Source organism: Carassius gibelio, chromosome B17, assembly GCF_023724105.1.
Source record: "Carassius gibelio isolate Cgi1373 ecotype wild population from Czech Republic chromosome B17, carGib1.2-hapl.c, whole genome shotgun sequence".
In the NCBI taxonomy this organism is placed as follows: Eukaryota; Metazoa; Chordata; class Actinopteri; order Cypriniformes; family Cyprinidae; genus Carassius; species Carassius gibelio.
Window position 1 is genome coordinate 5,980,293 of NC_068412.1, and position 27,892 is coordinate 6,008,184.

Below are 27,892 nucleotides of genomic sequence, written 5' to 3' on the forward strand. Positions count from 1 at the left end.
TGTTCATTTACAGGTGAACACTGATCAATCCGCTGTTTTCAGCATTTCAAACAGTGGCCATACAGTAGGTGGACAACCTAAATGGGGTTTACCGCCGCACGTACCGACGCGTAAATGTAATTCAGTCATGTGTTAAAATAATCGGTTTCTTTGAATGAAAATGGGTTTTCTTTTTAACATCCACCGACGCTCCACTCAGGCTTTCGTAGTTCCCAGTGGCTCAACCCTCCACCACAAGTCTGACAGAGACACGCCGCCGAGCAGAGGATGAGCAGAGCAGAGTGACTCTGACTGGAGCGAGGAAAGGATGTTTTTAAGAGTCTGAGCGTCGCGGTTTTCACTCGCTTCAAGAGCCTCCATCACCAGTACAAATCGTGCCAAAAGCCCGTAATATAACTGCATATTCAGCAAGAATTAATGTTAAACACATTTAGCTATGGCTTGATCAGGTTTTAATGACTGCGAGAGTCGAGCAGGATGTTAAAGGCTAAGGACTTTGTCTGTTTCTTTTACTGATTATTTTCGGGTTAGAGCATGATTTAAACAGATTCACACGCAATCGCTTTAGCAATAATGCATTCAAACAAATGTAATCTTACAGTGCTACTACATTATCAGCATGTTATCTGATTTTGAAATCTTGAAGAAATTCATCGATCTGTTTAAATAAAATAACTGACAAAAATGTACTGTTATTTTCATCACAAACAAAATTTGTACAGCAGAAAGCAGCAATTATAGATTTAATGCTTACAGCTCTTAACGCCGAGTGGATGGTTAGATGCATGATGGGCTAGTATTAACAAAAAAATAAAAATAATAATAATAATAAAATAAAGGTTTTCCAGCATTAAGGTAATAACATTAGAGTTTTTTATCATCTTGTCTCAGTTATGCATTTATAACTATATTAAAACTTGTTTTGAAAAATTTCTTTGTCATTTGAATATTGATTTTAAAATTGATTTAAATCATAAATCTGATTTTTTTTTTTAGGCCATAAGCTATCGCCCAGCACTAAAAGCAAGTAAAGAAGGCTCCCTTTAAAATCACTTATGTTGTCAGTTAATGAAGCCCTTTTTTACATTGTGTGTATTTTGTTGATTATAATGAGAGAACTTGAGTTTAATCATGGGGACAGTTTATTAATCCGTCCATTCTTTGGAGTTTCAAAGATTTAGCTAAATCGTGAAGGTTTACTTCATTTGCTTCTTGTTTTAGTCTAATTAGGCATAAATAATGGGAATTAAATTATACAGTGCTTCACATTTAAACATGCAACAATGTCTTAATCAGTTTACAGACAAATGTCTCTTTCCCAAGAAGTTATTAGTCGAAATAAAGGACATGTAACGAATAACAAAAATGCATGTTGTTTTAGTAAAGGAATTTTTAAATATAAATTAAAATATAGGCATAATATATGAAAATATTGACATTGCATGCATGCAGCCTACCCTCGTAAAATAGGCTACCACTATTAATGCTCCGATGCAAAGTAAACCACAATTTCTTTTGATTAATATAACACATAATTCATATAATATAAATCATACTTTACACCTTTTAAATGTGTCAAATCTAAAATATGGTTTAATACCATGTAGCTTAAAGAAAATATAAGCACAGGCACAGGCTTGACATTTATCCTGCTTGAATTTGTTCTAAGAAATGCACATAACTTCATAAGTACCAAACTTTCATCTGTGAATATTACATATTAAATATATTAAACATTTTAAATATTTAAACTATAGTGTTTTTCTTTCATTGTCTGTGACTGAAGCCGTCAAATGTAACACATTAGCGAGGCAAAAACGACGTCTATTTTTGAAAATGTGCTTTGATGATCTTGTTTGATAACTTCAAAAGTTGCAAATGCACTTTACAGACGCGGCGGCGGCGGTACGTGTGGCGGTAAAAAGGGCCTTTAGTCTGTCCACCTACTGTAGTTCACAGTGAATGCGGCGAACTAAAAACCTATGCGTCCCGGAAGTTATGCTTTATATGCACATTCCCATCATTGTTGTGGACAGGTCATTTTACTAATGATGTAAAAAGAAGACTGTTCGGTTGTCAGAGAAACCTGCCGCCCTGCAGTTTCATACCAAAACAAGAGCTCCACAGGTTTACCTCTTTTAAGGAAAGAAAATAATCATTAAGCCAAATGCAGTTTAAAATATGAGCTGCTTAAAGGAAGTTCAGTGTGAAACATTTCTTCACCTAATTGTGGCTTGTACAGGTTGGTTTGTTTTGTGAAAGTGGGGAAGAGGTGAGGCAGGTAGTACTTCTTGAACAGGGAAAAGAGAAATCTGAAGCCTGTGTCCTGGCTCTCTTTGTTTTTCCAGTCCAAGCTGGATGCCTGTGGGGTTAAAAAATTATCTTATTCAGACTGCACAAATATCAGTTCAGCTATAAGCAACATGCAGGCATCAAACAGAAACAAAGCAGGCCACAAGCATTATCAGCCAAACACTGACACGAGCAGCTCTGTCTCACCTGGAGAACCATGACTTTGAGCACAATCTGGAGGACAGAGCAGGTGTGGTCTTCTGCCACCTTCTCTCCGGGAACCGCAGGCACCAGCGGGCTGATCTCCTCCGGCACAATCTTGGCTACAAAACCACAAACACAGAGTCTAAATGTACTCATAAACATCTGAAAGGTGAGGCGTGTAATTCAGCATCCAGAAAGCATCACATGGATTTGTAAAAGTGCTATCCTGCTCTATAGGTCAGAGGAACTCAGTCTTTTTGACTCCAAAGGGCCAAACTGTTCAAGACTATATTCAAAAGATCTCCAAAAATATAACTAGTATTTCTGCTGAAATAATAGAGTTTATGCACATGTTTCTAGTCTTCTGTGATAATGGGATTTCCCCTCTTTTCCAAAAATACATAAATAAATTGTTTATACTTTAACTGGGATAATATTTTAAGCTTATTTTAATAATTAATTATTCAAAAACTTTTTGAGCAAGAATGCATCGGGCTTGTTTTTATCACATGGACTGTGTCAGCTCAAAGCGTCGTGCCACATTGTCCCTGCCACTACTGTCTCTGTCACTGCAGAAGGCTGAACAGCCTTCAGTGTGAATAGCCTATGTGTTGCACTAATGAAATCTATTCAGACATAAAGCACGTCAGCACAGACAGAAAGGAATGTTCACTGATTTCAGATGCATTTGAACACATCCACAGTGCTTGAAACGAATGGGTCATTACCGGTTCAAGGGCATCAATAAAATCTATTCCGAGAGGAAACATCAAGGGAAATCATTCCTTTCAGCATTTAACAGACTCTGACCTCCTTTTCTGAGGATGCTGTGCCGCCATTTGATTATTACACTCTAATACTAGATTTAAAGTGCCTTTGTGCCACAAGAGCATTAATGGCCATCATTAAAAAGTACATTCCCAGACAGAAACGCAGTCGATTTGTTGTAAATGGTGAGGGATGAAATGAATGAAGAGTAAAACTGTGAACATGGAACAATAAGAGGGTAATTTTGTTACTTCAGATAAGATAGTACATGTACAGCATTTACACTTGAGTTCAGCTGATTTATGTGTGTTTGTAGGCCAAACTTGGAAATGAGTCTGTATTTCAGCACTTCTTGGAAACGAGTCTATGTTTTTAACTATGCAGTTCCTTTTAGCTTTTGCTTTTGCCAACTGTATTTCAGCTTCAGAATCGATTAAATGTTGTGTTCATTTATGAAGCTTCTCAGCATGAACAAAACATATAAGAATCAGAAACTTCTGTTGGTCCCAGAGTTTATTTTCTGCATTAATCCAAAAACCAATAGAAACTCCTATGAGTTTTTTGTTAAACAAAATCCAGCATCCTAAAACATACATGAAAAAGAAAGAGCTTTTAAAAAATGGCAAAGTCTCAATTGATTGGTTGGAATCTTTTTATATATGTTTTCCTAATAATCATGTCTATATTTTCTTTCAATTAGACTTGACCGCCCTATTTTTGACACGACCCTGTATTATTGTGATGTCACTAATTTCAGATTTATCCATATCTAACCTCAAGTAAAACAAAATGCAAAATATGCAAAAAACTACTTTGAGTAGCAGTAAATTATTGGTCAGAATAAGATTTAAGTTGACTTTATGCAGATATTCTAAAGGCTAGGAATAAAAGACTAAGCTAACACTTTATACTACGTGTCTTTAACTACAATGTACCTACAGTAAGAAAAATGAAAAAATAAATAAATAATAATAATAATAATAATAATAATATATATATATATATATATATATATATATATATATATATATATTCATGTGCATTACATGAACTTACTGGAGTAATAACAGTAACTAACCCTTAATACTATTCAGTCCATGTTTGTTCATATTGCAAAAAAAAAAAACACCTTAAAATGGAGTGCAACCCAAAACAATTTTGCTGTTATAGAGTTAGGATACAGGTAAGGGACAGGGACATGAGTTAAGGGGTAGGGTCAACAGAGTAAATGCAGATGTAATTACATACATTAATTTCACCATTGTGTTGTATTTGCAGTTAAAATGCACAAATATGTATGCACACAGTAAGTGCACAGTATCAAATCAATTAATCAAATGTCAGTACATAGCTGCTAAAGACACTTCATATACAGTGGGTCCCAGCATAGTTGGCCATGTCAGTGCGTGTGCATGTTTGTTACCGTCGGGCGGGTTGGAAAAGGGGTTGTATATGATGGTGTCCAGTGTGCAGGGTCCTCTGGATGAGGGTACAGCAGGGAATCCTGGGATCAGACAGGCGAAGATGAGGAGCTGCTCTTCGGCACAGTTACTCTGCAGAGCCTGCAGCCAGAGCAGGAACAGACGCATTCCCTCACAGCGGATCTGCACACACATACTCCTGCATTCACACTGATCCACAACAGATGTGTGTATCATCATTTGAAGCTCTCCTGGTTCATTGAGCGACTTACCTTGAAAGAGTTTCCAGTGTGCAAAAGTTTTTTGAGTATAGAACCTATAAAAGAAAAGGGTTTAAAATAACACACAATCAGTAAATTATTTAAACAGTACACTGCTTTGTGATGCACACAACTAAATGTAATTAAAAAGGATACTCTGATAAAGCGATCTGAATGCTGACACCTGCTGCTGCATTGTTTTCACTGCATTGTTCTTTGTGCATCTCAAAATGTTATATATTACAGTTCAATAATGTAAATAAAAAAAGCCACACCAGTGTCTACTTATATTTTCTATGGTATCCCATTGGGGTGTGGCAAGACACTTATCCCATGAAACGAGACCAGACGAGACGAGATTTTTAGACTTTTTTTTTTTTTTTTTTTTTAAGAAATCCTCAATGATGAAACAGGGAACAACTGTCTTTTTTCAACTGAAAAACAAAAAATTTAGGAGAATTTTGGAATCAACTTGTGCTTTATGAAATGAAACCTCTATTATTTATCTATATAATATAATATATCTATTATATGCAGCAATAAACAACATGCAAACTAGAGCTACACGATTCTGGATAAACTGAGAATCATGTTTATATATATATATATATATATATATATATATATATATATATATATATATATATATATATATATTAGTGGTGGGCATAGATTATTATTTTTTTAATCTAGATTAATCTCACTGTGATCTTGAATTTAATCTAGATTAAAATGGCTCATTCAAATTCTGCTGAAGGCATTCAGAATATGTGTGTTACCCAAATAAAATTGACAAACAGTAAGTCTTTGAGAAGGAGTTTATCAAGCTAGGTGATGCATTTGAAAAGGGGCTCATCTCCTGTTTCCAAAATGCATCACAAAGTGCTTGAAAAAGTGGGACCTGTTTGAAATTGTTTAATTTGTATGTTCGTTTATTTTTATTTATTGTGCTATTTACACAGTTTAAGTTTTTTTCAAGTTTGTAGGTGTCAAGGTACAGAAACCAAATAATTAATGTAAAATAGCACTGAATAGTCTTCAATGTAAAAATAAAATATACAATCAAACCTACATTTATTCAGACACCTTCAACATTTCTCACATTATTACAGTTTTGCTATATATATCAAAAATTATATCTGGTGTCTGAATAATTTTTGGTTTGACTGTTAAAACTACAAAGTAATTCAGTCAAGAGCAGCGAGTGATTTTCATTTTCATTTTCTTGGATTAACATTACAGCAGCCAGCAGCTAAATTAGGCGCGGTCACTTTAAGAGACCATGAACGCATCCAATATAATACACATCCCATTTTTTTCCTCAACTGTTTACTTTCACTTAAGAAATAACTGACAGTTTTTTCAAGCATAATGTCCAAGGTGGATATTTTGACATATTTTGTATGAATTTGTCGGCACAAGAGCAAAAATAAGCAAATTCGATGTTCAAGTGTTTTGAGACGCCTTTCTCTGCGTGAGCCCTGAACACCAGAACACCGCGAGTACTGAATTGGGCTCTTTCACATCTTTCACACACACACACACACACACACACACACACACACATATATATATATATATATACACACACTGGAGATCATGATTATCTCACAATTCTTAAGGAAAAAAGGTTAGAAAACTAAACTAAATAAATAAATAAAATATTAGTGCTTTTGACATTTTCATTGCTTAAGTCTTTAAAAAATATATTACTTTGAACAAAAAAATAATAATAGTAAATGAAGGAGTCTGTGTCTCAATTTACCAAGATTTGTTTTACTATCGGAATCTCCTGAAGGAAATCATTATATCACACAAAGTGTACTGTTTTTCTACAGATGCATGAACACATTTCATCATCATTTTACGCAAGTTCGGTAAAGCCATAAGTGACATACATTTTGGACATAGTATTGATTTTTTATTTTTTGCTCAATTTTGCCAAAGAAAATAATTCCAAACAGATCACAGCACCTCTAACAGTGTTTACTTATTGAATGAATCAGCTTTTGAACGAATAGGTTGAATCTCAGTGACTCAGTAACATTCACTTAATTTCCCTTTTCAACATTTTTTTTCATGTTTTAAATTATTTCAAATATCAGTATTCAATGTTTTATGTTAAAAACAAAACATTAGGCCTTTTTATGCATCTGTAACTGCAGCTTAAATTAATCCATGTCCCCTCTGAGATACATAAATAAACGCTGTAATTACATGCTATTTCTGATGCAGATTCCAGAAATGTTTTCTTATGTTGGAATGAAAGACACTAAGAAATGCTTCTTATTCTTACCCAAAAATACAAAATGGAAGAAATAGTTAAAACTGAACACAATCTTGCTACTCAAGCTGTGTATGCACATATTGCAATAAATGACGGTCTCTTTAGACATACTTAACATCAATAGCTTTTTGTATTTATGCTTAATTTACAATGATGTTGTTTGCAACACACCACGTGATTATAATTTCTTCCCCACACTAAAGCTATTAAAGCTCACCATCTTGTAACTAGGACCACATTTAGCCTATTGTAGTTTACTTCAACCGGGAAATGCAAAAAGGTCCATCTGCTTAATTTTATAATGATATGGCAGTTGTGGCATTGCTTGGCAATATAAAGCAACACTCAGTCACACAATGTCTACAGTAGACTGGAGGATCAGACTCGCTTATAATCAACTGAGGAACTACTTCAATACAGATTGGAAGTGGACCAAATCTATTAAAAAGCAAAGCTATGTTTTGATACTTTAGCTGACAGAAAGTGGATTGCGAGTGTAAGGAAATAATTTAGCCAAGGAAAGCCATATAGCTGAAATCAATAACCTTCAATACTGTTGCATCAATTTTTGCTTGAATTTCCCCTAGCCATCTGTCTGTCGTTCTGTCTGTCTCTGTCTGTCTGTCTCTGTCTGTCTCTCTGTCTGTCTCTCTGTCTGTCTGTCATTCTGTCTGTCTTGTCTCTGTCTGTCTCTCTGTCTGTCTGTCTGTCTGTCTTGTCTCTGTCTGTCTCTCTGTCTGTCTGTCTGTCTGTCTGTCTGTCTCTCTGTCTGTCTGTCTGTCTGTCTGTCTGTCTGTCTCTCTGTCTGTCTCTCTGTCTGTCTGTCTCTCTGTCTGTCGTTCTGTCTGTCTCTGTCTGTCTGTCTCTCTGTCTGTCATTCTGTCTGTCTGTCTGTCTTGTCTCTGTCTGTCTGTCTGTCTGTCATTCTGTCATGTCTCTGTCTGTCTGTCTGTCTCTCTGTCTGTCTTGTCTCTGTCTGTCTGTCTGTCTGTCTGTCTTGTCTCTGTCTGTCTGTCTTGTCTCTGTCTGTCTGTCTGTCTCTCTGTTGTTCTGTCTGTCTGTCTGTTGTTCTGCCTCTCTGTCTGCCTCTCTGTCTGTCTGTCTGTCTGTCATTCTGTCTGTCTGTCTGTCATTATATCTGTCTGTCTGTCTGTCTCTCTGTTGTTCTGTCTGTCTGTCTGTCTGTCGTTCCATCTGTCTGTTTGTCTGTCTGTCGTTCTGTCTGTCTGTCTGTCGTTCTGTCTGTCTGTCAGTCTGTCTGTCTGTCTGTCTGCCTGTCTGCCTGTCATTCTATCTGTCTGTCTGTCTGTCTCTCTGTCGTTCTGTCTGTCTCTCTGTCTGTCTGTCTGTCTCTCTGTCTGTCTGTCTGTCTCTCTGTCTGTCTGTCTGTCTGTCGTTCTCTCTGTTGTTCTGTCTGTCTGTCTGTTGTTCTGCCTCTCTGTCTGCCTCTCTGTCTGTCTGTCATTCTGTCTGTCTGTCTGTCTGTCTGTCTGTCTCTCTGTTGTTCTGTCTGTCTGTCTCTCTGTCTGTCATTCTGTCTGTCTGTCTTTCTGTCTGTCTCTCTGTCTGTCTGTCTGTCATTCTATCTGTCTGTTTGTCTGTCTCTCTGTTGTTCTGTCTGTCTCTCTGTCTGTCTGTCATTCTGTCTGTCTGTCTCTCTGTCATTCTATCTGTCTGTTGTTCTGTCTGTCATTCTGTCTGTCTGCCTCTCTGTCTGTCTGTCATTCTCTCTGTCTGTCTGTCATGTCTCTCTGTCTGTCTGTCATGTCTCTCTGTTGTTCTGTCTTTCTCTCTGTTGTTCTGTCTGTCTGTCTGTTGTTCTGCCTCTCTGTCTGCCTCTCTGTCTGTCTGTCATTCTGTCTGTCTGTCTGTCTGTCTGTCTGTCATTCTGTCTGTCTGTCTGTCTGTCTGTCTGTCTCTCTGTCTGTCTGTCATTCTATCTGTCTGTTTGTCTGTCTCTCTGTTGTTCTGTCTGTCTGTCTGTGCAGGGCTCTAATTGAGGTTATTGCATCCTTTGAGGGTCTTCCTGTACGGAAGACTGAAACCACGAGACGCATAATTTCATTCAGCAATTTGCATTTCAAATGAAGCCTCTCATTTGCATTTCTCATTTATTAACCTCCTGCCCTCACTCTCTCTGTAGCTAATTATTTTTTCTGAGAAAGTATTAAACCAGGTTACACTGACTCTCTCCTGAACCTGCTTTAACAGCAAAACTCATACAGACTGACTCATTTATGACTCATAAATAATACTGCACAAAGAAATACTGATACTGTAAGCAATATTTCAATTTCAACAACTAAACTGTGTGGCATGAACCATGTGAGTGTAAAATGAGGTCTGAGCAGCACTTACCTATACTGTGAAACTGCCATCGACTGTTGATTTTCTCAGGTAGAAGTTGCAGAATTTTCTGAAAGGAAAAATAAGGACACTCCGTAATCACATTAAACTAATAGCATAAAATTCAAGAGCTCAATAGCAGTCATTTTTCACTTCATATATAGTTTACACCCAATAATAGTAAAGTGGTGCAGCAAAAAAAAATACAAATAAAAATAAAACCTTGTCAGGTTTCAGTCTCAGGTTTCTCCTTCAATGCAAGTCTATGGTTTTATTTTTCACCAGGCCACAACACAAAAGAAGCAAAGTAAACCTTTTATTCATCATTCTGGTTATGTATACAAATGTGATACAGATTACCAACAGTTCAATAAACAGAAAGTTACATTGCAACTTACAAGTCACATTTTTAGACTTTTTTTAGTACAGCAGAACCGTTGTGCTTCTCAGAACACACAGCAGTCTTTTGTCTCTGAATAAATTAATGAGTTTTTGAATAAACTTGATGAATGAATTACTCAGTGACTCAATGATTAAGATCTGCCACCATCTACTGCTGGTTTTAACTTAATATTTAATGCATTAATAATGTAATATCTTTAAAACATTAATCTCGTAGTATTATTAATGCAGTTGTAGTGTAAATGCTGGTTTACAGTATGTCCAGCACTTCCGCAGTGCAACAGATTTCATTTGATTGGGAACAGCCTACAGTTTCTCATATGTGTTATTGATTTAATGCAAACATTTGGTATAAAACATGATGCATCAATTTAATGAGGTTAGAAAATAAAACACCCTTATGAAGAAAGAATGTCCTTGGAAATCAATTAAAGATAGCAAATTTCACGGCTTAAAGAAAAAGTGAATTCATGCCACTACTGTGAACTGACAAATGCACAGAATCTAAAGAATGTGAAAACCAGCACAAAAACACACTCTGCAAAATAGCTTCGAAATTATTATTACCAACAAAAACGCAGAAAATACTTTCTGACAAAGGTTACACCTACACGCTATTTATTTGAAACAGTCAGCATAGAAAGAGCTGAGCTGTGACCTTACTACCACAAGACCCTTCTGACACCAAATCATTAGCGACTATTCACAGACAGTTAGACGTGTCCCTGTTGAGTGATACACACAGTGACAAGTGGGTTAAGATTCACTCTAATGGACAACGGTAATGTCATCAGTAGCAGTGCATTATGAGTAATGCCATTATAAGACACTCAACCACAGAACAGCAACATGGGGTCAAGTCTGTCAGCGCAAAGAAAGAGTGACACCCGTGACACTCCACAGGAAGAGGACACCATAATCTCACGTGTTACGTGACAGCCGTCACTCATCGTGTCATTCTCATTTACGTCCTGTGTTGATGTGGAGCGTGCTGACACATGAGTATGAGAGCATTCAAGCACCGCTGTACTGATCTTCAGCGTGTGGAAGGACAGCTCTGGATTACAGCCTGTCTTCATCGTGAGCAAACTGACAAATAACTGGAGCTTCTGTGTAAGCCCGCACACTCGGGGATCGCAGAAGACGGCTGAGGTAACGGAAAGCGGTCCCCTGCTGCGCTGCAGCGGTGTCTGGGATGGAGGATTTGAGGAGCGTGGCGTGGAGTTTGCGAGCTGCTGCCGGTTGCCAGAGTCTGTGCTAATCTGCCGCAGCTCTCCAAGCATAAGAATGCAGCATTACGGCAGGCTTTTCTGCACCGGCGTTATGCACACTCGCCGTGCTTACCACATGCTGAGCATGACTGAGAATACACCAGCCGTGGAGAGATGGGTCTGAACCACTAACATGTGAAACGCAACTTCTGAAGCAGCACTTTTGAGAAGAAACACCCAGACACTGAGAAGTCCACCATCTGTCTGCAGTTCCAGTAGCACCAAGAACAGACTCAATGAAGTGCTGGTGGAGAGGATGCACAGTGCTGACCAACATGATTAGAACACTAGTATTTTCACCAGCTAAAAAAATGGTTTTAAGTCAGTTATTTGTATATTTTGCTGTAGTGTGTAATATAAACGACACGGAGATGTGATCTGATCATCATCAGTCTGTCTGGAATAACATGAAGAAACAGAACACACTGAGACAGACTCAATCCAGAAGAACTGTGGCAATGTCTCCAGGACGCTTCCCTGCAAAGCTACAGTACTGTTAATAGTTTTAGGCACTAGTATAAAAATGTCATAAAATGAGGATGTTGTCAAAAATAATGTCATTATTAGATTTTCTGTATCAATTAACTTCTATTAACTAAATTAAATCGACATTTGGTGTGAGCATCCTTTGCGTTTAAAGCAGCTTTTGCCCTCTGTGCACTTGTGCAGAGTTTTTCAGGTAGCTCTGCAGGTTTCTTGAGGTGTTTTCTGGACTGAGTCTGTCTCCGTTTGTTCTGCTTCTTCATGTTATTCCAGACAGATCGATAATGATCAGATCAGATCTTTGTGTGCAGCACTGAAATCTCACTGGATTATTACAATTAATGGAAAAATTAATGTTTGGAAATGTAAACACATATTTCCTACTGAGACACTACAACAAAAGATAGAAATAACTGACTTAAAACCATTTTTTAGCTGCTGAAAATACTAGTTTTCTAATCGTTTTGGACCCATTTTTTTTTAATGGGTTTTTGATTAAATGTCTGAAATAAAGTGCTTCATTTTTTTTTATTCTGTGACCAAATTTTTCAGTAAAGCCCCATTGTATTTTTTTTTTTTTTTTACACACTTCCTGGTTGGCCAACAAAAAATTTGTCATCACTGCAGTGCTCAACACAATTTTTTTTTTCTGTGTTTGTGCTGATTGCTGTAGCCAATCACAGGCATGCATGTTCAGTGCATGAACACAATGACCAATCAGAGGGGTTTCTGTTCACTGGAGGACGCTCTCATGATTACCAACAGTGTAAATATAATGTACATAAGAGACTCATTCTGCAGTGTAGGACGCTTCTGATTATGATGAGAGTTTTTAAGCGCAGAGCTCAGGCTGAAGCTAAAGTGATTATAAACGACATACTCTTTGCTAGATGTCTTAATTTCTTCCTGTATGTTTGAATAAATCTGTTACGTAAACAAGTCTTTAAGACACCCACAGTGGAAGTTATCATATTTCCACAATGGATTAAAGAAGAAACATAATTGTATCATTAGACTTTCTCTTTTCATCAGTCTAATTAAAAATGTGTTGCTGAGTCAAAGTGCCATTCAATGAGCAATTCAAACATCTGAATCAACGTTTTTTGTTTGAATGTTAATTAATTTATAAGATCATACGTAAATAAATAGTAGCTGAATTTAGAGTGCCCCTATTATGGATAGTTAATGATCTTTCATGCAGTGAAAAGTGAACACAGCTCCAAGTGAACATCCTGCAAAGTTTTACATCTGAAAGTGCTGTGTATAAAGTTATAAAGGAAAGAGTCGATTCTTTGCCACTAGGTGCCACTTTTGGAGCCTAAATTCACTGTTTCCCTGCTAATGCCGTACAGAAAGCAGCACTGCGCTCACAAACACTGCTTTATCAGGCATTACAGGTGAGGTGAAATTAAAATTCATGTCACGCAAAGGAGGGGTTTGGAAAAATGAATTGTTGAGTAGACTGTTTGTGTGTTGTTGAGCAAAAAAGGTACAAATAAATGCATATTATAAGACAATGGAAGTGTTTTTTGACCCTGCATGCATATCAACCTGTTGTTGGGGACTCCCAAAACCAAAATATGAACCTTTAATAACCCATAATAGGGGCACTTCAATAGTTTGGGCGTTGCTGTTCATTTTTAAGTAAAGTTGAGTTTACAGAGTTAAAAAAAAAAAAAAAAAATCCATAAAATAGAGAAGTGAGAATAAAATCAGTCATACATGTTTTGGATCAGTTCATTTTAAATTTTCAGCGACCTGTTTATGAGCAACTAGTTGTGCAAACACACACATCCACAGACTTGCTGAATGCCGATAAGGTTTCGTTTTATATATCCCAAGAGCACAGAAATCAAAGGTGGGTTATGAGTTCAGGCAAGTCAAAGTCCATCGATATAAGACATGAAACCCAGTGGCGTGGAAAAGGCAGTCATATGATACAAGGATCAGCAAGTACTCTGAAAAACAACCAGAAAGGTCAGAGGTCACAGTCTGTAAACACATGGTTTGTACACAATGTTCAATCTCATAATTTAATGACAAGAATTTAGCCTTCAAGACAAGCATAGGAAACACTGCAAATCACTGCTAGAGAGCCTCAACAAGAAATACATAAGATAGAGATAATGGAAGATAGCATCTGCTATTCTTAATAATCTTCTTCATATAACTGACATTAGTTTAAAGAGAAATAAGCTTGATTCAGGAGTTAGTTTTCTGACACTGACTGAGACACACGGACATGTTTGTGTGCAACAAACACTCAATCGGTGAGATACTTATGAAGAAGTTGTGCTACCAGATGTACTCCCAAATATAAAATTCTTACAAATACATAATGTGACGTATATAACAAAGTGCATTCATCTTTTAATTGTGTGCTACAAAACAAAATATATTTGGCAAAATGAAAACCATCCTTGATTATCATTTTAAATTAATAATAATGAGGAAAAATGTGTCCTGACAGGATGACTATAATCACTGTTTTTTATTTATGCATCTTGTAAGTATTTGTTGCATTTTTTTTTTAATTCATGCCAATTTAAAATAAAACAAAATAATAATAAAGACTATCATGGAAATAAATGCACTGCATTTAAGCACATCAGAAATCAGTCGAACAACTTGCTGAATCTGAATGTTTACTAAATTAATATCTTACTTGATGACATGATGTTTATGTGAAAATGAGAAGTTAACAATATACATTAAACAAGAGTTTTCTTGTTAAAATATGTTACAATAAATAATTAAATAAATCACTGGCATGTACTGTATAACAGGTATAAAACAATACATGGTCCAGTAGTCGTTATTACAGAAATTTACTGGAGTCTCACTTCTTCTTTCTTAGAAAGTGTCTGTTTGTAATGGGAAATGAAATCAACACGGTTCAATCTTACATGGCAAAAACTATAGATCCATAAGTCAATATCTATGAGTTAAATAAATATAACAGCACCAAAAAACAGCTGATGAAGGAACATTTTCCAACATTTAAGAGAGCATTGTTGCAATACCTAGACACTCCAGAAGAGGGAAGCAAAGCAATACAAATCTCTCCAGTTCAACAACAGTTTCAATATTTGCACCAGAAAGAGAGAAACATGAACAGAGGAACGGGATGTGGCAGTTTCTCCAATCACCAACTGAAAACAGTATATTGACAAAATACTAAGGCCATAATCTCAAATTCTGCCTACCACTGTCACACATTCAAGCTTTTTTGTTGAGTTCCTGCTCTTAATGTATATTTTATTTTTCATTAATCACAAAACAAATGCAAACAAATATATCCCAACTCCTGAGACATTCAGATTTCTTTAAATTCAATTTGAAATTCAATTTAATTACAACAAATAAACAACAAATAAATACATAAATAAGTTTATATTGGGCTAAACAGTAAGAAAAAAAAATAACAACAATAAACAAATAAATAACGAGCAATAGTACAAATAAAAGACAACATGATACAAATGAAATGAACAAGTTTTACTACTACTACTATTAAAATTATTAAAACCTTTTTTAGGAATAATCACACAATATTTCTTCAGTGATTTAAATGTAATATTAAATCCTCTTTATTTTCAGAAAAAGAAGATGTTTAATTTTCATTAATTAAAAGATATATTAAATTAATGTTTTATTCCTTAAAACGTTTAAATACATAATTTCTGTGAAAAAAATAATTACATAAATAAATCATAAGGATATTGTAAGAATAAATGAAACATGTTTTTATGCTTTCACATAATTAGACAAGCTAAAACACAGAATCTGTTATCAATAACACACAAGGTTATAAATATACATTCCAGGGTGACATTTTGCTGTTTAATGACCCTGGTATCCATACAGTAAGTGATCCTTGGCTTTTGATTGCTGATCCATGAATTTATTCCCTTTATAAACATCCAGACATAATCTCCAGATCAGCAGCAATTTATCCAAACAGTAAAAGGAATTAACTGTGCATAACCAATCTTAGCACCACCACTGTGCTAATGTTATTAAAATGCATGTACTTAATATATTTTAATAATGTAGTAACACATTTTCATCAAAGCAACAAGGCACTCGAGAGTGTAATCATTTAGCCATCAAAATACAGCACACCCCTTAAATACCACAAACGCAGAATATCAAAATCCAACACAACAGAGGAGAGCACCGAAAAACTGAGAGCCTGCAATAACTCCCAGTCAGACAGAGAGAGATTACAGTTCCTCGTTTGCTCATTTATGACCTTTCTGGTCCGTTTGCATACTAATGAGCCTAATCTGACATCACTGATGGCCATTCAGCTCGACAGACACAAGAACAAATGGACTGCTCACTATAAACCCTTTTCGAACTCTAATAATATTTGGTACAGGAGTTATGATATTAACACGCTCTCATCGTATTAAGGCTGTGCTGATTCAATCATATACTGAGAGATTATTTCTCTTGTTATACCGAACCAATACTTCAGACTTTCATGGGCATTCATATCACATATCAACATGATTCAAGCTACATGCACAGTAGGGCTGGCCGATATATCGAATACCCGCGATACTATCAGAATAATTTTGACGACAATGTACAATTTGAAAATATCGTGAATATAGAATATTTCTAATTCAAGCATACTTTCCCAAAAGAACGCGCCAAACGTCAATGTTATTGGTCTACACTCCTCAACTGCACAAACTCTCATGATCGCGGTTGCCAGATATCAATCATTATAATCCCTGAAACAGAGCTTCACTGTTACATAGATTCATTTTCTTCCTGGTGTTTTACTTATTTTAAGCAATCTGGCAACCATACGCATGCAAACGCTCGCTCCTCACTGCAGAAGCGGTGATGAAGCTTTTATTCAATACTTTTTTAAACCTCCATTTGCCAGATTAACAGCTCAAAACTGTCTCCTATAATGCCTGATGAGGTTAGAGAACACCTGACAAGAGATCTGAGACCATTCCTTCATCCAGAATCACTCCAGAGCCTTCAGATTCCCAGCTTCTCCTCTTCAGTTCACTCCTCTCATTTTCAGTAGGGTTCAGGTCAGAGGACTGGAATGGCTATAGCAGAAGCTTGGTTTTGAGCTCAGTGACACATTTCTGTGTTGTTTTTGAGGTTTGTGTTTGGATTATTGTACGGTTGAATGATCCAAACATGGCCCATTATAAGATTTCTAACAGAGTCGGTCACTTTTTGATTTTTTTATCTGTTGGTTTTAATAGAATCCATGATGTCATGTGTCTAAACAAGATGTCCAGGACCTCCAGCAGAAATACAGGCCCACGACATCAAAAATACAGCTGTATATTTCATTGTACACATGGGGTACTTTTTATCCCTGTTTTCACCAAACCCATCTTGAGTGTTTACTGCTAAAAAGCTCATTTTTTAGTTTCATCTGATCATAGAAGCCCGTCCCATTTGAAGATCCAGTCGTGTCTGATAACTGAATATGCTTTAGTTTGTTTTTGAATTTTTCTTGTAATCCTCCCAAACAACATGTGGTGATGTAGGTGCTGTTTGACAATTTTTTTTAAAGGTTTTCTGACCCCAGGACTCAACTGTTTTCTTCAATTCTCCAGCTGTGGTCTTTTGAGACTTTGGCCACTCAAACTCTCCTTCTCACCTCACATTAGGACGATATAGACACACGACCTCAGGCAGATTCGTAACATTTTCTGTTGATTGGTAATTCTTAATTATTGTCCTGATGGTGGAAATGGGAATTTTCACTGCTCCAATACTTTTCTTAAAGCCACTTCACCAATTTGTGAAGCTCAATTATCTTTTGCTGCACATCAGATATATATTCTTTAGTTTTTTCTCATTGTGATGGATGATTAAGGGAATTTGGGCTTTGTTTCCCCCATTTATATTTCTGTGAAACAGGAAGCAATGGCTGGATAATTTCATGTTTATAATCACCCTGGAGTACTCAGAATTGTGAATATGACTGGGAATATACTTCAGAGTTATTTTACTCATAAGTATTTCTAGGGGTGTCCTTAATAGTGGCCAATGTGTATTAGAGAAAAAACATTTATTTCATAATGAAATGTAAATTCTTATTATCCAATGAAAGGTTAGATTTTTGTGAAATGTTTAAATAAAAGATCAAAAGGATTAACAGTGCATATTAATTTCCACAGCCTTATTTGATCATATTTACCAAGGGTTTTTTATATTTTTGGGCATAACTGTACATATATATAAATACATCTGTGCTTCAGCAAATAGCTCTCCATCTGAGAGGGTTTTTAGACAGTAGACAGACTTGTGTTCTTAGCTAAAAACTTGTCAATACTACAATAGAATACTTATCCCAGTTTAATTATTTTCCCCAAATTTGTATTATTTAAATTAAAATGCAAACATATCGAGATATATATCGAATATCGTAACAAAATTGACAATATCGAGATATAATTTATTTTTTCATGAGGCTCCACACATGATAAAAGTAGAGGAACATGTCCATCAGCAAAGGGCCACTTATTCACTGGAGACTCGACAGTCAGCAAAAAAGCCAAGCAGCCCTGGGCCAGGGTCAGTCAGTCAGATGGGCTCCAGGAAGGAGGCACAGGACATGAGATCAGTGATTCAGGGATCAGAGGTCTGGTGATGCTGTGGAGTGAAAGGGCCTGGGACCACAGCGTCCGGGAAAAGCAGGTCAGGGAATCTCACAGACGCTGTACACACACATCCTCCTCTGTGCTCTCTTAAGATGTGTTTCACTAGATTCAGATAAGACTTGTTAAAATGTGTCAGTGACACCAGGCATCATTCATTTTGGCTAACGCTGCAACTTACAATAATTGTTTAATTAGATTTGAGTTCTTTTTTCTCTCGTTTAGTCAATTCCTCTAATCATTATTTTCTGATTAGTCAATTATTCCTTTGGTTAACTTAAGAAAAAAAATAATAACCATAACTTCCGCCATTGATCTTACAACATTTTACTCAAACAGCACAGGTTTGCCTAAAAAAATTAGCAGATACAGATATGAGACTGACAACTGTAGGTTCCTATGAATATCGCTATGCCGAAAACACGGACAGAATCGTGGAATCCAGTCATAAAAACTGAATTTACAGTTTAACGCGGAATGTCACCGAATTTTTCCAATTTTGAATGAATTAATCAAAAGTAGGTCATTACACAAATCAAATCGTGATATGGACTAATCTGTAAATATTAAGCCGGAAAAGTCTATTTAAATATGAATCCTGCATGTTCTGCGTGTCTCTGTTAATGAATGGCGCAGAAGCGTGACTTCCTTTATCACACACACTGAAGCGTGTGACGCTCGCGGTGATTTCAGCGTCTGTCATCTCACTAAATGAGGATGAAAACACATGAAGAACATCCCCAGATCTGCTCTGAGAGTCACTTCATAAGCATCTGACCATTTGATTTGAGCAAAACTAGTGAACATACACAGAACTGTAAAGGTATTCACAGTAACCCATCAAAATAAAAGTCCGGTTTAATTTAAAAACAAGTTTTTGCCAGAAATGTATTACTATTGTTCAGCTGAATGTACATAGTTTTCTACTAATAAAATGAAACATTTTTTTTAAGGAATAATCACATAACATTTCTTCCATGTTTTATTTTTAATAGTAAATCCCCTTTGTTTGCCAAAAAATAAAGTTTGCTTAATTTTCAATAAAAAAAAAAAAAATTAAAAAAATTCAAGGAATGTTTTATGCCTTCATTTGATAACCAGAAAAATCTTAATACACAAGATAATTTCTGTATTTGTTCATTGATTCTTCAAAATCATCTGTAAAGATCTCAGATTTAATTTGGCTCTTAAGAGAAATGTTTGGGTACATTGTAACAAATGTATGTATTTTTCACAGCATTATTACTGTAAAATGAGCAAATGCTTACTGTAGAAACTGTATACAGCATGTTACTGTAGATCTGCAAAGCATCATGGTCAAGTTTCAATGGCGGGTAAATTCTAAAGTAAGCTACGAGATTCCACACTTTCATCAGAATTTTTACTTCAGAAAGGTAACTTTGCTGATTTATTTCCACAGTTTACTCTTGTAAAGTTACCTATTTGTTCAACTTTAAGAGTGCACACACAGAGAGAGAGAGAGAGAGAGAGAGAGGGGTAAACGAGTAGAGTACACTTTCTAGTAAATTCTTGTCTTGTGTGCATTTTATTACCAAAAAAATTAATAAAAATAAAAACATCTATATATAACTGCGCATCATTTTGATAATGTCATCAGTTTAGAGACTGAAAGCATTGTTGAACAAAAATACATTTGGAATTGTGTATGTGATGTATCGGTTGGTGCACTTGCCGGAAATATGATCCCGACATCCTTTACACTTGGATTTTTCTCTAGCCAGCGAACGTCAACTGTCTCCGCCGACACAACGTGAGCGTGAAGCAGTGAAGCCAGCCGACTCCAGAGTCCAGACTCGACAGAAAATGCAGCTAGAGGTAAGACTTAACACATTTTTCATAGGATCATGATTTTTCTGAACTTCATCACAGGTCAAACTGCAGAAACGAGATTGTTGATAGCCAAATTTGAAGTGTCATTCCCATCATGTGGATGCATATACAGTATTAAGATTGGTCTTATCTGGCAACATTACATTTATAACATCTTCAATTTGATTAAAGAGTAACGTTTAGTATTGTTGAATAAAATTCATCTGAAATTGTGTATTTGATGTATGTGTTGACGCGGTAGCCGTTTGAATAATCTCACTGTTTTTTGAGGGTTTTTTTCTTGCTTGCTAACGTTGGCGCCTGACGAATCAGACATTTAAGCGGGCCGATTCGAAAGTTTTATTCATGCAAGAGATTTATTCATGACTCTTGGAAGCATAATAATAAACTCGCACTGTATTAAGGTTTTTTGAGATCTTAATCGTTCTTTTATTTACCATTTGGTTCATTTCTTACAGGTTGCAGCAAAGAGGCCTCAACAGTCGTTCCAGGAACATAAGTTACTGTACATGAACTAGCATGTATACAATGTTTTTCAAATGCAAACAATGTTGTCTCACTTCAGACACAATCCCTAGATATGTCAAACACATTAAAGTGCACAAAAACAGTGTCAGATCTCAGTAAGATAACAGCACTAGACATACACCGTAGATCCCAGTTTTAAGTGTAGAAGTATATTATGTGTTAAGTATATTTGTATCCATTCACTGTGTGTAAACAAAGTTTTACGTCATCTTGCACTTACATTCCAAAAATCTCTAGTTGTCACTGATCCAATAGATATAAAAAGAGGTCAATGCATTTATAAAAGCAAAATGCTTTCAACACTTCATTTTAAAAGCTCACATGTAAAAAAAAAAAAAAGTACATATTGATGCTAATTTTATTTGTTATTTGCTGGTTTTCGACATAAAACTTGGTGAATTGATTTCATTAGTTTTAGTACTTTTTTAACAGGATTCTGTGATAACCGTGATCATTTTTCTTCGAAGGTCCAGGTTAGCAGAAGAAATGGGAATGTGGTCCAAAGAAAAAACGAGTCCCTCAATCCACACGTGACATTGCTCATGAGGGACTTCATTGAGTATGACAAGATTACATTATTTGTGTATTTATGAACTATGCTCGAGCATTATATATATAAATCTAAATGAATGACAGTGAAGTGTTTAACAAGTGTTTTATCTTTAATCTTTTAAATAGATACATCGTAATATTTGAAGGTTAGTTTAGTAATTTTTTATTGTTTTTGTTTGTTTTGTTATGAACTTGAATGTCATCTTTTGTGACTGCACTTACAAAAGAGAAACTGGATGGCAGTTTATTTTAAGTTTTCAATTGACTTAGTTATTGTTACATTATGTTGTTAATAAAAGTTTTAAATTTGACAGTGTAATGTGGTACATTGCAAACAAAGGTCAGATATTATATTACATAAAAGTCTAGTTTGAAAAATGACAATCTGTGCTTTAAAGAGAATAAATGTAAAAATCGAGAATCGAATCGAACCGTGACCTTAGAATCGAAAATGCAATCGAATCGAGGATTTGGAGAATCGTGACACCCCTAATTAAAGCAATGACATTCATGGCAAATGTAAGAAACCAGTACTGTCTAATAAGAGTAGAGCTGCAACTCTGTAAGAATATTAGAATTTTATCCTTTAAAAATAAGGTTGTACATTTTACAGATGTTACGGTTCGTATTAATAAAAATAAATTTACATTTTGTGTCTTAATAAAAGCTATATAAAAAAAATAAAATAAAAAAATAAAAAAAAATCACCCCCCGGGTGTGCTACTCCACAAACCACCAACAGAGCATATAAAATATCAAAAATACAAATATTTATTTAAGAGACAGTTTGTGAAGCTGTTTCATGACTAACGTCACACTCTCTGGGTCAGCGGCAGTGCCAACACAGATTTGAATGTTGCAATATGATTTTGTCAATTTTAATAGACAGACAAATTGAAAGGTCGCGATGACCGAGATCAGTCTTTGAAGAGGAATCGTGCAGCTCTATTGTATAATCTCTCTCTCTCAGCATCTGAGCAGGGCAAAGGCTTTTCAGTGTGTTCAGTCTCAGGTCTCTTCTACGCTTCCACTCTGGATATTACACCACTTTAACACTCATAGATAACGACACATTTCATCCTCTCTTGGAACAAAAGTGGCTAACTTCCGTCAACCTCATCTACAAGCAAGGACAAAAATAAAGCAATTGAATTTGAATTAATATAGATTCTGGAATAAAAAAAAAAATAATAAAATAAAAAAATTTAGAATCTACGCTATATCTAGGTCGCTTTTCTCTCCAAACCCTAATATATATGTAAATCTGTGTTTTAAGAGTTTTGGTTTATAGAGAAGTGGACATTGTATTACATGTTGATCGGCTAAATCAGATGATCCAATCAGACTTTTATATATATATATATTATATTATTATATATATACTATATATATATATATATTGTCATCAACCCATCTGTCTTGCTTATAAACTTTTCCATTAATAATTAATTTCTTCCACTGCAGGGTAGAAGACTCCAGCCCAGGAAATTGATTAGTTCAGGCACATTTTTGAAGAAAAATACAGTTCTGGGAGAAAAAAAACATGAGGGACCAAATTCTGTTTGAAATCCTGCTGTTTTTAAATCATTTAATTTGTCTTTTACATTCTAATTTTAACCGAACATTTTAATACATTTGAACAGGATTGATTTGTATGTTCAGAAAAAGTGTTGTTGTATACAAAACGAAATGTAAAAAGAAAAATGTTTACCCATTGAAAAAAATGTTTTTTTTTCCTGTGCCATTTTTATTTTATGAATTTAGAAATTTAAAGTGTTAAAAGTTGTCAATAAATGTCATTTTTGTGACAAAAGCAGTGTCTTCATTTGACAGTACATAATACTAATGCAGTAATCACTATTACAGTAGTAAAATATGTGAGGTGATGAAACACAGTACTGTAATTATTACTGTCAAAAGGTTTATAGTATTTTTAAAGGAACTGCAGTTAAGTTTACAGGAAGCATACTGTGAAATGAACTACTGCAACATACTTGCTGATTGCTGTCAGCAAGTTACTGTAAATTTCACAGTATTCTTTTTAGTGTAGGACAGCTTTAAGAGGAGATGAAAACGCAATGCAAATGTGTCTTGTTTGCGCCAACCAGCTCCCTCCTGCCATAAGAGGCTCTTTGTGTCTGTATGTGTGTGTGTCTGTGTGTGTATGTATGTGTGCGTGTGTGTGTGAGTGCCACCTGCGAGCGGGAGATGGGTCTTTGGGCAGCTCAAAGTGAGCTGCGGGCGGATAGGAAGCTGCCATTATGTGCCCATCTGGATGCCAAAGGAACTGCCTTAAGCTAATGACTATCAAGGGTGATAACAGTGCTCTCATTCATCATCCAAGGAGCTTCATGAGCAGCCAGGATCAGTGTGCGCTGGAGACAACAGAATACTCAAGTTAACTACAGACCGTAGTGGCTGTATTGAGTCTGGAAGAAAGGCAAGAAAGTTGATCTGTTTATTGTGCAGCGCTGCGATGTTGACAAAGCCAGATGAAATGCAGCCATGCCCCGATTTTACTGCACAGGAATAACAGCAACAGTGTGTCCTAACTGTGTTTTTAGCATCACTTTATTTGTCTGTCCACACTGAAAGCTGAAATGCTGTGTGATTCAGATTCAAAAGATACTGTCTTTATTTTCTGCATTAGTAGAGATCGTATTGGTGCATATTTGCGTAAAGCTGCTCAGCTCTTGTCAATGGTTTTTGTGTCCATGTTGCTTTAAATAGTTACCACAGTTTGCGTTGTATCTGAAAATGTTGTCATTGTGAATAAGCCTGGGTTAGACTGTATATATACATTTTGGCAGCACTTTATTTTACAGTCCTGTTCCTCATGTACATACTAGGTACTTATTATTCAATAGTTTATGCGAAGCCTGGAAGCTAAATGATTGAGGTGTCCTTGAGCAAGGCACCGAACCCCCAACTGCTCCCCGGCCGCCGCAACATAAAATGGCTGCACACTGCTCTGGGTGTGTGTTCATGGTTTGTGTGTGTTTACTGCTGTGTGTGTGCACTTTGGATGGGTTAAATGCAGAGCTCAAATTCTGAGTATGGGTCACCATACTTGGCTGAATGTAACTTTCACTTCACTTCACTTCAGGCATCAGTGCAATCACTTGCATTTTTTTCAGTGGAAACAACTTAAAATTCATTATCATTTTTGCTCATAAAGGTAAGAGTAATACACCAGTCGGAACAGTATAAAAGTTTTTCGTGCTTTTATAAAATAAAGAAAACAAACATGATGCACTTTCTGTCATCTCAGACTTGAACAGGAGCGCTTCACAAAATTGTTGTGTTTGCCTTTGGAGATACTCAGCAGCTCAGCAGTGACTTTATTGAAACTATTTTTGTAGATGAAACTGAGCAAAATTAGGCAATAGTGTTGTAGTCATGCAAGTCACTTAATATTAGGAGTGCACCGATCGAGATCGGCCAATCGTCAGTAAAGCCAATTCTCTAATCAGCGGTAAATTCCCTCAGGTGCGTGATTTCACATAGAGCAGCTGTTACTACACAGAGCCGTTGTTAACTGAGAAGCTGCGCAAATCCACGTTCATTTTCAGCGTTCATTTGCGCATCTTCTCAGTTAAAAACGGCTCTGTGTAGTAACAGCGGCTCTATGTGAAATCACGCACCTGAGGGAATTTACCGCTGATTAGAGAACCAACTTTACTGACGAGATTCGCATTAACGATCGGCTGATCTCGATCGGTGCACCCCTACTTAATATTAACTTCTTTTTTATGGAACGCTTATATTTAATGAATATCACATTTGCAAGCTACCTTGTGACCTCACAAGTGCTATTAAAATTAACAAAGCTCTCTACACTGCACAATGAAACTCTTATTCACATCGTTTACACTTTGTTCATTATAATGAGAGGATTCGTGAGTTTGCTTCACTCTAAAGACAATAAAATACCCAAGACATGTCACTCGTATAGTTTTGAATGGGGAAAAATGCAAAGCTCAAAATGGCTGCTCAATTGCAGGAAGCCCGCCTTCTGAATGAACGAGCCAATCACTAATCGGTAAAGACAGCGCGTCACTGCAGCTGCCGCTAGGGAAATCCCAGTTGCTATATAAACAGTTATCGTTCCGAAACATCCTCTTAGCAAAACAACAATCTCATTGGAAGGCACTCACCTGTTATTGTCCCTCTTTTGATTTCACCATGATTAATATTCATGAACCCAGCAGCTTATTAATCATTAATGTGTTTATAATGTTATTAATAGTAGAATTTGTAGTATTATCGTTATCTTATCAGGGTTGGTATTAGGGTCCCGTTGGCTGATAGACATCATGATGTTAAGCCGACATCACCAATGAAACTGCTTTTGAATGCACAATCGCTTTTTAGTTTCACTTTCAAGATTTGCAATCGCACATACTCTGTTTATACTATGGAGGGGCAGTTCTTGCCACACATTTTACAAGATTAAATGTAAAATGTCAAATTTGTCAGTGGTGATGAGGATCAGCAAATCATTTAACTTCATCCTCAGTCATCTCTCCTTAATCTGTTAATGTGGCAAGTGGAATTTTATGTACTGTAATGTAACAGGCAACTGTTAGCAATCGTTATTTGTTTTCCATGCCTTTCTGAATATAGATTAATGTAATAAATAATAAAAAAAAGTTATATACCTTAAAACCAGTATCATTTTGAAAAATTCAGTGATATAAATTTTATACATTTCCTACCACCCAGAACTAGTGGATTCTGATTAAAGGGGTCATATGATGCTGCTATAAAGAACATTATTTTGTGTATTTGATGTAATGAAATGCATTTATGTGGTTTAAGGTAAATAAATATATATATATATTGCTGTACATTATTGTTTCTCATCTACACCTCGCTTTTCTAAAACGTGTTGATTTTTACAAGGCTCATCGGTCTGAAAAACAAGGTATGTTGTGATTGGCCAGCTATCCATTGCATTGCGATTGGCTGAATATCTCAGACTTGTAACGGAAATGTTTTGCCCCTCAACATACTGTGATCCCCTTTCCGGCTGGAGCGACGAGCCTTAAACATTAAACTCCATTATAAACGTAATATAAACAATTTCTAGTCTGGTCTTTTTTTGGTAGTTTCACTTTCTCAACCAAACAGCACACCGCATACATACACCGCAGCCTTGAGTGAGCGGAGGCCAGCTTGAGTAAGCAGTGGTGGAACGGCTTGAGAACATCACGGCCAGCCGAATCTACGGACGAGCTTGCGGCAAACACATGTGACGACCCCGTGATGGACTCTGCTTCATCCATGGTGGAAGCCAATCCGGTGATCAACAGTGCAAAGTTGATGTATTTCCTTAACGACCAGCACGGATCAGCTCCGGGCATGACTAAGCAGATATCGTCCTCTTTTGGAAAGCCAAACAAAGTTGTTCCACTTTTACAACCAAACACACAGCGTCTATACGACATGGCGGCGGCGGTAACAACAATAATACAATGAGAATAAAAGGTACGCCTTCTTTCTTTGTTTGAGCATCTGGGCGGCATTATGCAGATCTTCCAACATAGTGATGTAGACATGTGGGGGCGTGTTGAAATTAGGCATTTTAGAAGGGCGAGGATGAGTCGTAACGTTTAAAAAGAATATCTCTTAGGATTTGAGACTTTAGTCTTTGAAACTTTACAGATCTTCTTTATGCACCAAGAGCTTGTTACACTCCAAAGAGAAAGAAAAAATTGAAATCGCATCATATGACCCCTTTAACATTGGGTTCATGGAATCAACAGATATTTCTGTGATACATACTCAACGCTGCAAATCCACTTCGCAAGTAGAAACCTTTAAAGCTCCGATGAGCGCAAGCACAAATATCCTGATCGAGTCTGTTGCGCTGATGCTCATAAATATTTGTTTAATAGTCTCACACAATAGTTTTCAGTCGCAAGTGGTCACACTATAAAGCCCTGTAAACCTCTAGATTAATAGTTCAATAAACTGAAATATATTTAAATTTAATGTTTACTTAATTTGTTGAGACTACATTAATGTTTTTTGTTGCATTAACTCATACTGGGTTGTGGATTGTTATTTCCCAGTATGATTTGAACAGGGCTGGATCAGAGTAAATTACTAAATCAAGTGCTATTTTGTGTTTTTGAGTTAAGGGGCCGTTTTTTTTTGTTTTTTTTTTGATGTTTGATTTTAATTCAGTTAATGTTTATTTAGTTTCAGGTAACAAATTTGTGTTTCATGGTTTTAGTGTGATAATAACCCTGGTGCTGTGTCATCAAACATGAAACATGGCTTACACATTAACAAGACACAAACAAGAGTTTGCTTCATATTCACACACAGGAGAATGCAGTATTACTCCACAACTGTGCTAGATGTCTCAATGGTGCCAGACACAAAGAAAGAGGCACAGAGGAGGAGGAGAACAATACCAGCCCCCCACACCCCCTGCCTGACTGCAACCCGAGCGATCATCTCTCCTCTGCCGACCCATAAAAAAGGGGGTCAGACACCCACTACATGGAGGTGTTTTCAGTAATCCCTTCCAGCACGGTCACACACAAAACAGCAGCCATGACAGGACGAG

At 36.3% G+C, this 27,892-nt stretch overlaps 1 protein-coding gene across 5 annotated transcripts in view; it reads right to left on the reverse strand.

The window, feature by feature from the left end:
• Positions 1-27,892, reverse strand: part of LOC127976228 (ral GTPase-activating protein subunit alpha-2) — a 154,197-nt gene that overhangs the window by 83,273 nt on the left and 43,032 nt on the right. For all 5 annotated transcript variants that reach the window (XM_052580507.1, XM_052580506.1, XM_052580508.1 and 2 more), the window contains exons 4-8: positions 9,591-9,648; positions 4,958-5,001; positions 4,688-4,868; positions 2,500-2,615; positions 2,224-2,362 (exon numbers count right to left, since the gene is read on the reverse strand). In XM_052580507.1, coding sequence (XP_052436467.1) covers positions 2,224-2,362; positions 2,500-2,615; positions 4,688-4,868; positions 4,958-5,001; positions 9,591-9,648 — 538 coding nt within the window. The remainder of the gene's footprint in view (positions 1-2,223; positions 2,363-2,499; positions 2,616-4,687; positions 4,869-4,957; positions 5,002-9,590; positions 9,649-27,892) is intronic.